Below are 13,430 nucleotides of genomic sequence, written 5' to 3'. Positions count from 1 at the left end.
CTTAGTCACTAGTTAAGATATTATCGAATGAGTGCTGCCTTTATTGTACCATCAGATGCATTTCATACTACATTAAATGCTTCTTTTATTAAAATTTAAATAACTCTAATAAGAAATCACATTCATTATCAGATATTACGATCTAAGCTAGAAATCACATTGACTACACACTCTTATGTTCTGTTAGTTTTGCTGTATAAAACACCACTTTAAAGAAAACTGCCCTGTTTCAGGGGCAGCCCTGAGTCTGAGTAAGTGGTAGGATGCTACAGCAACATTGCCATATCAGTATCAGATCATTCTTTATGAAGGCGAGGCACGGGAGGGTTATGCACATTCAGACATAAGCTCTGCACATTTTTCATTTTAGCGTAGCACATTTGAGTATAGACATTACAATAGTCATAAAGCAGGTTTTCAGAGATCCTGCTGGAGATTTAGATTCCTAATGAGCAAGCCAGAGGCAACAACGGCAAGGAAAGACTCCTTGAGATGACATGAGGAAAAAAAATCTTGAGAGGAACCAGAGGGAACCCGTCCTCATCTGGTTGTGCCATTCAGATTATGCAAATTACCTGCGTGTTGTTTACGCCACCAAGGATTTTCCATGAGTCGAAGCACTGAAGACATATTTAGCTTTTATCATTTTTGTTTTTTGAAAATAGTGTCTAAACCACTGCCTTTAAACACGGATACTTGCCTCTGGGCTTAAAAAAAAAAAATAAGTCAGGTATATTAAATAGAACGAACATTCTCTTTCTGGCTGTCAAGTGCAATTTCAGTGTCTACTATTACAATAGACTTTTGGTATAGAGTCTACATTTAAAAAAAAAAACTATTACAACTTGATCTAATTATTTAATCTAATATTTCCTATTATAAAAAATTATAAATAAACAGTAAACCAAATATAATATACATAATTTCTAGGAATGTCTTTCTATTTCTAGCATGTTCTATAAATAAATGCTTAAAATGATAAAATGTACAGTACATGCCAAAACAGCAATTCATTTCTGCTTAGAAATTAATTTAAAATGCCTAGAAATAGGCTACACTGCAAACATTATATCTTAGTAAGTAATAGCTAGTTCTAGTCAAATGTTACTAGAATTGTGATCGAGAATTACTTGTTCTGTTGGTGAAGGATTTAGCTTTTCTCAAAGACAAAATTCCTAAAACTAGACTTTGTGTAAGAGAAAAGCTAATAATCTTTTATTTGGTGTCTTGTACCCATATTGTGTAAGAATGTGTAGACAAACTCAACTACGTTCAAGATACTTTCATTTGCTAAGATTTTTTATAAATATAAGTTATCCTATAAATTGGTTTGGAATAATTTTAAATTAAGCAACTGTAGATAATATTGACTAGGTTTAATATGCTATCAGTTGCTTAGATGTTTTTTTTTTGCAGTTTATTTGTTACCTTTACATACTTGTATATAGTACTATATCGATATAAAATAACTTTATAAGACTACAGTATACACTGCAAGTGAGATATTCTTCAATCTAATTAAAGTACAATTTATAAAAAAAAAAAAGATTTCAACAAAACAAATAAAATTATAAAGAATATTTCTAAGCAAATTGTAATGTTTTAAGTAAAAATTTCTTGTTCTTTTTCTTTTTGTTTTTTATTTAGGACATAAAGTCCTAAAACAAACTTTTTCTTTGCAATAAGCTTAATTTTTATTATATTAGTCTAGTTGTTCTCTTGCAAAAATGTTAGCTAAATTTAACTATGTTCAGTATATTACTATAGTGTATAGTGTGCTACATGACTAGTCCTAATAGTAATTATCACAATAAGGACAAAAAAAAATATTTCAACATTTTTATGTATTTGATCTTGATTACCCAGAAGTTAATAAAATAGCACTTGATCTAGTACAATGCGTTATTTTGCATTTGATTTATTTTCAAATTTTATGCTTGGAGTTAATGTATTTCCATGCTAGATACTAAAATTAGGAAATTCTACTTGTGAATACAATTAACGCTTCGTCTTTTATAGAAAATTAAATGTGAAGGACGGTTTGAAGCGAAGAGCTGACTAAGCAGAACACTATGCTTGTGGCTCACTTCAGGGTAATTTATTATTTAATTCTGAAACATTTTGAATCCTTTGAGATAATACCTCCTTTATTTTAGGAAAAATCCACCCTCTTTGTATAAATCTGTAGTTACACTGAGGTCTGGAGATCAGTGTTCCTATTAAACCCTCAGTATACACACTGAACCCTTACAAATACCACTCAAGTGTTTCCTACAGTCAATTCTAACTATACTAAAATTTATACATCCATCACTCAACCATTTTTCTTTTTCATGCTTTCTCCATCTCCTTTTGTGGCACCTGCTAAGGTTTAAATTAACCATGATTTAAAGGAATCGCCTTAGATTTTGTTACATTCGTATAATTCCATGGTATAAGGAGGGAAAAAAAGGTACGACTTTGAAATGCAGCCTTTAAATTCTCAGCCTTATTAAGAAGAGTGAAGTTTTCACCCCAGTAATAAGGTGGATTGTGTCTCAGGAGAGTCTTCACAGGACAGTTAAACCCAACCACGGGTGCGCTCTCATATCTGGAAATTTTACAACGCCTGCTTTAGTGAGGAATATGAATCAGTCATCGGTCCGTCTGGACAGGTCTACATTGGATGCTATGGAAAAGAGTGAGATTCACACTGTGTGAAATGGAATCACATCCATTCTTTGAACGAGTGGCACTGTTCAAGAGTTTCGTCTTGGAGACCGGCCTATGTCGGGTGATTACTACTACTAGAAGAGCTACTACACATTATTAGAGTAATAATGCTAAAATATAAAGACAAAATGAGGTTTTTAAACAGTTGTTTTAAGAGCTTTGATTTTGTAGTATAAATAAAACCCCTATAAGCAGCCTGTTATTTTATAAGAACACAGTTTCTATACTTTTTTTTTTTTCAATTTTCTTTCTTTAGTTCTCCAATTACAGTTGAAGATAAAGTCAGAGATGCCAGATTGAGGTGGTTTGAACATGTTCTGAGGACAGATTGTGAGCATATATGTAGAAGGATGCTGAGGTTTGAACTGCCAGGCAGGAGGTCTAAAGGAAGACCAAAGAGGAAACGTATTGATGCAGTGAGAGAGGACATGAAGTTAGTTGGTGTGAGAGAAGAGGATGCAGAGGATAGGGTTAGATGGAGGCAGATGATTCGCTCTGGCGATTCCCGGAAAGGGAACAGCCGAAAGACAAAGAAGAAGAAGAAGAAGTTCTCCAATTACAGTGATGGAATCTTTAAAAGAGCAGATTATTCACCATGAGCCCTAAAATCCACATCCACTACAGTATCTACAGTATAAAGGAAAGATAGGAGGCAAAGATATTCCGTTGTGCCCGCAGTGCTGCTATGTTCCATCTTGTCCTCCCAATACTGTGTTCCCACATAACAAAAAGAAGAAAGGTGGTGTGATTATGGTCGGAGATGCTGCTTTAGTGCTGCATACCACCCCTAAAGAGCGTAGCTGAGTCTGATTGCACAATTTAGAAACCATCATCGGGATGCTTTTTGCATTTCTTTCCAGCTCTCGTCATTCGAAGAGAAACCAGCTGCATGGTTTTAAAATAACAAATCCTAGAACCTTGATATCTGGTAGATAAAAGGATTTAAAAGTGCAATAGGAGTTTCTTAAATTACTTATTTGAGCAGGAATATCTCCTGGAAATGCTTTTCCATGACGGACCAATTTAGATCTGGTAAAGGGGATAAATCTTGGTGCAAAATGCAAGTTTATTAATAAGCTCCTGTACAGGTCTATAAATATATCTGTAAAAATCTTTGAACTGGTTGGATAACTGGTTTTTCATAAAGATTATTATTTTATAAATTCTATATTATATAAAGATATTAATGAATTAGCAAATGATTTTGAGTGTTTATTACAAACAGTACACTCCTCATCATTCTCAAATAGCAGCAGAACACAGTTCCCACTCTCATGATCTTTGCTTTGCGATGGTATGAGCTCATGAATTGCTATGAGCCTTGGGTAGTCATTCGGAAACCTTCATTTCCTGGTGTGCCTGGTTGACCCGTAGTAATCCGCATCTTTTTCCCAGATTTCATGCTAGTTTACGGCGTAAAACCTGTGCCAAGCTCGTATGTGCGGACCAAGTGTTCACTGTGGCGACCCCTTGCCGGGAGCAGCCGAAAGACCAACAACAACAACAACTATCTGACATTTGCCACCCAAGTGCGCGTATGTCTTCACTGCCCCCGGAAAAAACATGGCCAACTGTCTAGACTCTTGGCTATGGACGACTGGAATTCGATTTTTATTATGATTCTGTTATCATAATTTTATAAATATTCTGATTTAGGAAATTATTATTATTAATATTATTATATACTATTTTTTTGACAATTCTAAATAAGCTTATTTGCTCATACAATTAGCTTGTACCAGACAGGATGCTGTGCTGCATGTGAATTTTACTGCTTGAAATGCAAACATATATGAATAAAAAAATTTTTTCATGGAGTCAAAATTTTTAGTATTTAGTTAAAAATACATAAATTGCCACATACAGTATAAGAAATACTATACATAACTGAATTGATCCCCACTACCCATCTCTAGTGGCTAATGACGTCAGAGCTTGCCCGATACAAGCAAGCCATGATTTTAAAACCATAGTAAACTGTCGTAAAAATCGGAAAAGTGGGGACTGGGCTAATGTGCCAGATTTGACCTGTTTAAGATGTTAAAGTGCAACTTAAGCACAGTGTTACTGGAAAATATAAATAAATCGATTATCTCCCAGCACTATACCATTTTTCTTGTATTTTATTCCTTTCCAGGATGAGAAAAGGTATTTGGTCTATGCTCGGTCAGGATGTAAAAGCATGCACATGCTCCAATTATGTCTTACACTGTTTATTATCCATCCACTCCATCATTTGCATTAATGTAAGCTTAATTATATCCAACATTATTACTGAACATGGAGTTCGGTCTTTGATATTTGACCTCTTTTCAAGGAAGTGCTGTAGTGTACAGTGCATGAGGCTTGATAGAGATGAGTCTGCACAGCTGGGGCAATTTATGCTGTGACTGAAGAAATGATCAATTTGAAAGCGGTCTTTGAATCTGCTCCAATTGGTACCTCCTTAAGATCAAGACCCATAATGGGGTTTCATTACACATTCTGAAGCCGTAAACTTGTGCGTTAAATCTATTGCTTGTTAATGAATGCCTGTACGCAGTGTTTATTCTTTAGAAGATGACTGGAATTTTTCTTAAGAATCCTCGAGTAGAACAAGCTCTAAAGGAAACCCATCTATTTTGGAGTGGCAAACAGTTCCGCATGTGATGAAAGGATACGCCACAGTGGTTTTGGCATGGGCTAGAGTTCTGACATGATCATGGTAGTAGCTGTTTACAGATAATAATCTCTGTAATATTTAGTTAAAAATGTCCACTAATGTAAGCAGGTGAATTAATTATTCATTAACCGTTGTGGGGAAATCCCAGTCACTGGAAGGAGACTGAGACAAAACATTGAGACAATTGTATGGAGGCTGTGTAAGTCACTAAAAAGTCCTATGCGAAAAACGCAGGCATTTTAAAGTACCAAAATTCTCAAACCAGCTGGCAGGCATAACTATGCCATGGGCAAGAAAGTCAATATGATTACATTTTTTGTGCATTGTCTTGATGCAACATGATCGACTGCATCAATGAGCAAGTCTACAAGTGTTCCTATTAAAGTGGCCGCATAATGTAGCATATATTTTATATAACAGGTTAGCGAAGAACAACCAAGACCATGAATTTGTATGATGTGTCTTCCAGATCACAATTATGCTTGCGGTTAGAGCGTGATTACAAATTGTATTTATTATACAATAGCACCTTGTACTTTAATTACCGTACAGTACATGCCATGTTGTGCAACATCAAAAACTAATTCCTGGTATCGCAAATTAGAGCGAGTATAAACACAGGTCTTTTTCTCATTTTGCTTTTCCTCACAGTTAATCAAATCGAAAAAATGTTTGGAGGAAAGCAGAAAGACGTTGAACGCCGAGAAAGAGCTATGGGGATTTTATGGATTTAATGTGTTAATGTGAATGTTAATTAGAAAACGGATACAGTTATTCTTTATACCAAACAAAATACAAATAAAAATGAATAAACAATATTTCAGGTCAAGGATGACTTTTAAAATGTCTTGGGAACATGATTAATCTAATATTTAAGACACGTCTTTAAATAAACATTTCCACATTTGTGCCAACTTACTTTTCCTTTCCAGAAATAGTAAATATAGTATGATTCAGTTTGTCTAAGTAAATACGATCCAATCTTCCTTGTAAAACACTGCATCAAAACAATGGCCCGGTTGCTAAGAACCCGATCCGCACGGGGTTTTCCGCGTCCCGGCGCATTCGAGTCATGCAACATGAGATACGCTCTATTAATCTCTAATTCATGAGCAGCAGACTGTAGGCAGAGATATAGGCTTTGTATGGGAACAGCTTGAGGAGTCCCTTGGCAGAAATAACACACAGCCTGGTTATGCTTCTCATCGCGAACCTTAGTCCACGGTCACATGACCAGCCTGAAGTGACTCAATTACAATTTTTTTTTTTACACATTTTTTTGTTACCTAATATGATACATCTGATTTTTTTTTTGTAATGGTTGTTGAAGCGCACTAATGTTATTTAGGCCAGGGGTAGCTCAGTGGTTAAGGCATTGGACTACGGTTCGGAAGATCCCAGGTTCAAACCCCACAACCACCAAGTTGCCACTGTTGGGCCCTTGAGCAAGGCCCTTAACCCTCAACTGCTCAGATGTGTAATGAGATAAAAATGTAAGTCGCTCTGGATAAGAGCCCAAATGTAAATGTATTTAGGTCGCGTCTGAGTCACTTTCGTACGTGGTCCAAGATCGGATACATGGTGCAAGGATTTTATAGCTGTCCTAGTAGCAGCTGGTGGAACAGCTAAAGCAAGGCACCTGGCTTCCTTCCTTTTCAGACCACATCATATACTTTGCTCTTCGAAAGCAATATTCAAAGCATATTTCTGCTAAAATCGCCTCCTTGAAATTAATTAGTGATTGCACTAACTCATGACGAGATGGTGAGGGCAAAGGCGTATCGCTGTGCTATTCGTTCCATTTTATGTGACATGTGACATTATGAACGTAAACCATTATGACCAAAAGAATCGAGGAAGGAATTAAAGATTACTAACAAGTAGTTAGGAATATGAATGCGGCCTTAGACTAACTGTTCTAACAGACAGGTTTAGTCCAGTCGTGTAGAGATTGACTCATACCCGTTGACCCCGATGAAAATTTGCAGAGATGTAGCAGCGAGAGAAACAGAGGTTAAAGAGAATGACCGGAAACCGAATTTCTTCATGCTTACGAATGCAGCCCCATGCACATTCCTTCCCTCTCTCTTTCTCTGTGCCAGCTCTAAAGCAGCATATTTATCAAATCATTCAGTGGAGGACATGGTGCACTGTTGTCCTGCCTCATTAACTTACTGCAATCTTTCTAACAATCTGTCCGTCTATCCATCCAGCATATCCATCCAGAGTTCCGATAATCCTGGAGCTAACTGATATACAATACCCCACCGGGAAATATTCTCTAATACACTGCCGGATCCCAATAGTCTGAGAGCGTTAGTGAAAACATTATATGCCCCTTAGCTAATTTAATACAATAAAATTTATTACAGATCATAGAATTAATGATAAATTGAAAGAAAAGTACAATTTCAGACATATCTATGGACATTTTTGGATTTTTCTTGTATGCAGCACTAGTGAAAAAAAAGTTATATAAATATATTCAAATCTTCTATAGTACATGGCAAATATACTAACAAAGAAGTGTACCATTACCAGTTAATATAAAAAAAGTGTACTAATATCATGATGTTACCAATCCTTGGAATGACATTTTAAACATACTTTAAAATAATAGCATTATAGTGCACTTTCCAAAAAATACGTTATAGGAAAATATACTTTAAGTGAGAAAGGTCAGTGTAATTTCCAAATTTTACACTTATTTAAACTTTGTTCTTATTGTACAGTATTTTAACTCATTTATTTGCGTCTCTTGTGTGCGCTCAATATCATAAAGCTATACTTGTTCGGACTGCAGCAGCGTTAGAACTCGTTTGCCACAATTAGAACAATAGTGCCACAATTCCAGCCAACCGGAGACTAAAGTATGGGCAATACCAGCCAATCAGAATCTAGAGACGGGCAACAATCTCTGTTTCTGGATTGGCTCCGCTATTCTCCACTTCTAGTTTGAATTTGCAGCTGCGTACGTTAGTTTTTTTTTTTTCCATTATTTTTACATTTTCATCGGCATGAGGTACATTTAACATATGGATTTTGTTAGGTAGTTTAAAATGAAGTACGTAGTTTAAATATAAAATGTATTGTCTAATGTGTTATTGCTAAATCTTATGTACTTCACTTCTAGTATAATGCTCCGTCTCTTTTAGTATAATGCTCCGAGTCTCAGTGTAACCTGTTTGCAATATAGTATTATTGGAGACTGTGTGTACTGTATGATATAATACATTTTTATTAATCACAAAGTATACTGTTTTACTGTAGTATTTGGAATTGGACAGAAGTATAACAGCATGTTAGTGCTGCAATAAGGATATATTCATGTTATATAACTCGTGTATTTATAACACAAAAATTGTTGTACTTATAATACATTAGATATATACATTCATTTTGTTAATTACTGTGAGGTGTGTATGTTAGTACAGTACATACACAGCCATATACCTGTACTTTAAGTGTGAGTTGTTATTACACAATTAAAAATTGTGTTTTTGTACAATTTAATTACAACATAAATTAACTTAATACAAAAATAGTTGTTTCAAAATAGCAAACCTCAAGTATACAGTATTAGTTATTAGTCTGGCTGCAACTATACACTTAAGCATACTTTGACATGCTAGGATTTAGTATACTTAGCATACTTTTTTATCACTTGGGAGCACTTGCACTTGCACTGGCACAGACTTCACACGTTTGCGTGAAACTTGACACCCATGTTAGATCAAAACCATCAAGGACTTGTCTGAACATATGGTTCAATGAAAGAAATTAGTCTCAAGCAAAATCTGACCTCTTTATACAAAGGAGTTAGACTGAGCCATAGCACAATTTATTTCTTTACATTGTGAAAGATTGCAGAATATAGAATATTTTAGATTTTCAACAATTTCCAATCTGTTATTATTTTAAGTCAGCTATTCTGGAACAATTCATGCAAGTTCTTGAATTGTATTGTCTATTGTCAGAAATCACCAATTAATAAACAGCACCTCTGATTAGAGCCATTATTGAGGAATAAAGGAAGGCATAAAAAATATACAATCTCCATTGTACAGTTAAGATGTGTCACCACTTATGCTCTGTAAAGGCTTCATAACGGCTCTAGTCTAAGGTGCCGTTTGTTAATTGGTGATTTTTGATGTTGGTAACTCTAAATAAACTTCCTTCCGATATTCAATCCAGTGGTTCTAGAATTTAATCTAGTTGTTCTAGAATGTAGAACATAAATCACTGATCCAACAAAACACACTGGATTAGAACCCTTTTGATGTTACAGTATTTCTCAAGAGTGCATAAAGATGGAAGAACATCTGGCTCTTTTTAGGCAAAATATGAAGAATTAACAGACGGATCGTGTGTATATGAAGATTTACATTCCTTCATCATTTTCATTTACCTTTTCTACATTTATCATCTCTTTAATAACATTACTGTGGGGAAAAGCAAAAAGGTTTATGTATAAAAGAAACAGATGGTTGTTGACCTGCGCAAGTGACAAAATGATATAAAATTTCCAATCACTAAAAATACTGCATGACACAGCACTATACAGAATTGATTAATACTCACTGTACATGGGAAATAAAAAGTGCTTTGATAAAAAAGTGCTCTGACAGTCAGGATTGTCATTAAATGCACTCAGGGTCTGGAACAGGAATTGTACAGTGTACACTTTGTGCATGTACAGGGATGAGAACATTTTTCACCTAAAATAAAGCATTAAATATTAGTTGTTATTAAACCAGACTAAATTGCGTGTTTTGGTCGGGTGCAAATCAATCCTTTTGGCTATTTGGATGTATAAAGGAGGGGGAAAAAAACCTTGCAATAAAATATATACTGATTTAGATAAAGTGCCTTTTAACAGGATTCCTCCCCAAGGTATACTTTTTTGATTTTATTACAGTAGTTTCGTATTGGGTCTCATGAGAGCCGAAATATCAACTCAATCTTAATCATTAATAAATATATTATAAAAACTTGCTAATTTGAGAACATAAAATAAGAAACAAAACATGACCATGCATGCGGTAATTGGAAAGTAATCAACATCAAGACATCCTGAATTGATTTATTAATCTTACAGTACTTGCTAATAATTGTTGCTTTGAACTAATATGAATATAGAATGAAACTTTATTGTCTGATTTCTACTTATAATAAATACCTTTCTGTAAGTGTTATGAATAAGAAATGATGTCATAGTGCTTTTTAATCTGTTTGGAATGAGTCGTTGCTCATGGATGCTTTAGATGATGTGGTATGTTAAATGTAACTAATAGCATTGTTATTTAATTTCCCAGTTAGCTAACATTGCTAAGCTTGAGCAAATGACGCATAAATAAAGTATTAAAATGTTCACACTGATTAATAGAGAAAGATCACACTCTTCTCTTTCCTTTCCCCCGTCTTTTCTCTCTGATGGCGCGGTTTCCACTTACAGACTGGCAGTATGAGGGTAAGTCTGTTATCTGTTCTTCTTTTCATGTCTTGTCTTTACCTGTTCTACAAGCTTGCGCAGTCATGACCTGTCCCCTACCAAAGCGAACCCATTAACTTATAAATCCTGTTTCCCTATGGTGGCTGTGCTGGTGCGGCACTATAAAATGCTCACCTGAAAGTGGAACATATATGTAGCATGGGTTGTTTTGTTTCTCTCATTAAAAGTCCCTGTAATGTATTTTTTTTTTCTTCTTCCACTCCAGAGTGCAAACTCTCCAGAACCGGCCCACCAGCCACCATCGTAGCCATAGATGAAGAGAGTCCTAATGGTAGGTATTGATTCGTTTTTATATATATTTTTTTTTTAATTTGTATATTTTCATGACTAGCACAAATGAAGCACTTCAGCTCGCGAGCGCAGTTCCATTACTGCACTTAATGTTGGAAATGCATCAGGATGTGCTTAACATTTCCCTTTTCACTCAGTTATCAGACAAATAAAGGGGCTGATGATGAGTCTCGTCATGTCAGATAAGGATTATGAATTTTGAAGTGGAGACCTTTAATGTTTTATCTGATTCGAAATAATTGAGTGTTAAAACATCCCAAATTTAAATATATTCATACATACGGTTATGTATACATTATATAAAGAGTTTGACAGCAAAATGACATAACTTTTTTTTTTTTGCAGTTTTTAGAAAATAGATGCAAGAAGTATTACAAATGATATTAGATAATATTTTGTGCATGTTTCCTTGAAGTCAAAGGAGTGTTACAAAGCACAAATGTTGACAGTGTTTGGATTATATAAGTGTGAAGTTTGTGTGATTTTTCTAAAGAACTATGAGTCTATCGACCACAGTTTTGGTGCAATGGATAAATCAGCCTGCGGTTGTGTTTGTGGTTATTTGCTGTTTAGGATAAATAATTTGTTGGCTGAGGTTTAATAATGCTTAGACTGTGATTTTGTAGTCTGTCAAACAGAAAGCAGTGGAAGCCAAATTAGTTAGAAAGAACTATTTTTTTTTTCCCCAAAGTGTTATCGTGCTCACAAAACCTTCAAAAATTCGAACCACAACCGCATTAGTGCTGGCGTGAAATGCAATGGCAGTAATTGGCGTCACCATTCTCCAAAAACCCTTTGAAAATATTTTAAACCACAGTGTTTCAAAGGAAATATCTTCACTTCACTGATCATGTAACACTGGTCAATAAACAATGCCGCTGGCTCGCCAGGACACGCCAGCTTTTGCTCAAAGAAATATTTTGGAAATGTAAAGCTTCTAAAATAATTTCATATACTGTAGCCGTTCTTTATCCAGAGAAAATATATTTTGATACATAAAATGATACATTTATTGTGTCTGGGATTAAAATGTTTTGAGAGATAGAGAGAAAGACAGAGAGGGACAGTATAACATATATATATATATATATATGGTCTGTATCACAAAACTGTTGTTTTGCTAGGAATTCGTCATTCTTCTGTAACTTTGTTAGGCTTTCAATTCCATCATTTATTTATTTAGAAGAAATAATGTGAATAAAAATGTTACCTTGGATTTACAGTATTTTGGGTTTGTTAAAAGGAACTCTCTACCCAAGCTTTGCTCAGACTCATTTAATTTATATACAGTATTTACGGACTTATGAAAGCCAGAGTTACAGTATACGCTGCACAAATGACAGCTGTTCCACTTGTGGCAAACCTCGTTTCTTGCCTTTCTCGCTTCTGCTGAACACCACAACGGCTTCCACATGAGCACCAGTTAAAAAAAAAAAATAATTCAAAGGCTTTATGAAACAGCTCTTTTTATGCACTTACCCCTCCTTGTCTCTTTCCACTGCTAGAACTGTAATTGCCTGGGAACATTAGTGAACCTCTTTATGAGTATAATAGGAGCTCTGACTTTTAGTGTCAGCCAAGGTACCAGTGAAACCCAAAGGCATTTTTTTACAGCACTATTCCCCGAGAAAAGTCCTTTTGTATACCAAAGATGATGAGTATATTGCTTCCAAAACGCTCCCATGTTAATAAAATAGAGTGCACCTATACTTGATTTAGACACCGGACACCCAGCACAGGTTCTGTTTTATTTCAAGGAAGTGGCTAGAAAAAGTGACTATAGAAATTTTATTCAGTGTCTGCTCATGTCCATGAGGTATTGTTCAGCCTATAGCACTGTGGCAGCAGAGAAACACTTCTATGGATTATCCAATTTTATTTCATCAGTATGTAGGATCGCCAATATTTTATCTGTTTAGTTTCACATTGGATAGACTCTTCGCTGGAGCAGAAATACCCATGAACTGCATATATGTGAGGCAGCTTCAACCCTGTCTGATTAATAATCAGCTTGGTTCTGCATTCATCATTCAGTTACTTAAATCTGCTTATTTTCTTTCCGTATCATTGAATCATCAAGGCGGCATGGTGGCTAAGTGGCCTTGCGCCGGCAGGATCTGGGTTCAAATCCTGCCTCGGGTCTGGGTGCATGTACTCACAGTCCAAAGACATGCAAATTAAGCCAGTTGGCGTTCTCAAATTGCCACAGTGTGTAAACAAGTGTGTTGAGTGCAGTTGCCCTGAGATGGATGG

The 13,430-nt window shown here is 35.4% G+C and overlaps 1 protein-coding gene across 1 annotated transcript in view; it reads left to right on the top strand.

The window, feature by feature from the left end:
• The window catches only part of pcdh15b (protocadherin-related 15b), a 244,070-nt gene that overhangs the window by 39,576 nt on the left and 191,064 nt on the right, over nucleotides 1-13,430 (top strand). The window contains exons 3-4 of the mRNA XM_053511130.1: nucleotides 10,830-10,844; nucleotides 11,092-11,157. Of these exons, the coding sequence (XP_053367105.1) occupies nucleotides 10,830-10,844; nucleotides 11,092-11,157 (81 nt within the window). The remainder of the gene's footprint in view (nucleotides 1-10,829; nucleotides 10,845-11,091; nucleotides 11,158-13,430) is intronic.

The sequence above is a fragment of the Clarias gariepinus genome, chromosome 14, assembly GCF_024256425.1.
Source record: "Clarias gariepinus isolate MV-2021 ecotype Netherlands chromosome 14, CGAR_prim_01v2, whole genome shotgun sequence".
Classification (NCBI taxonomy): domain Eukaryota; kingdom Metazoa; phylum Chordata; class Actinopteri; order Siluriformes; family Clariidae; genus Clarias; species Clarias gariepinus.
The sequence above is the reverse complement of the archived record's forward strand: the minus strand, read 5'-3'. Positions and strand labels throughout refer to the sequence as shown.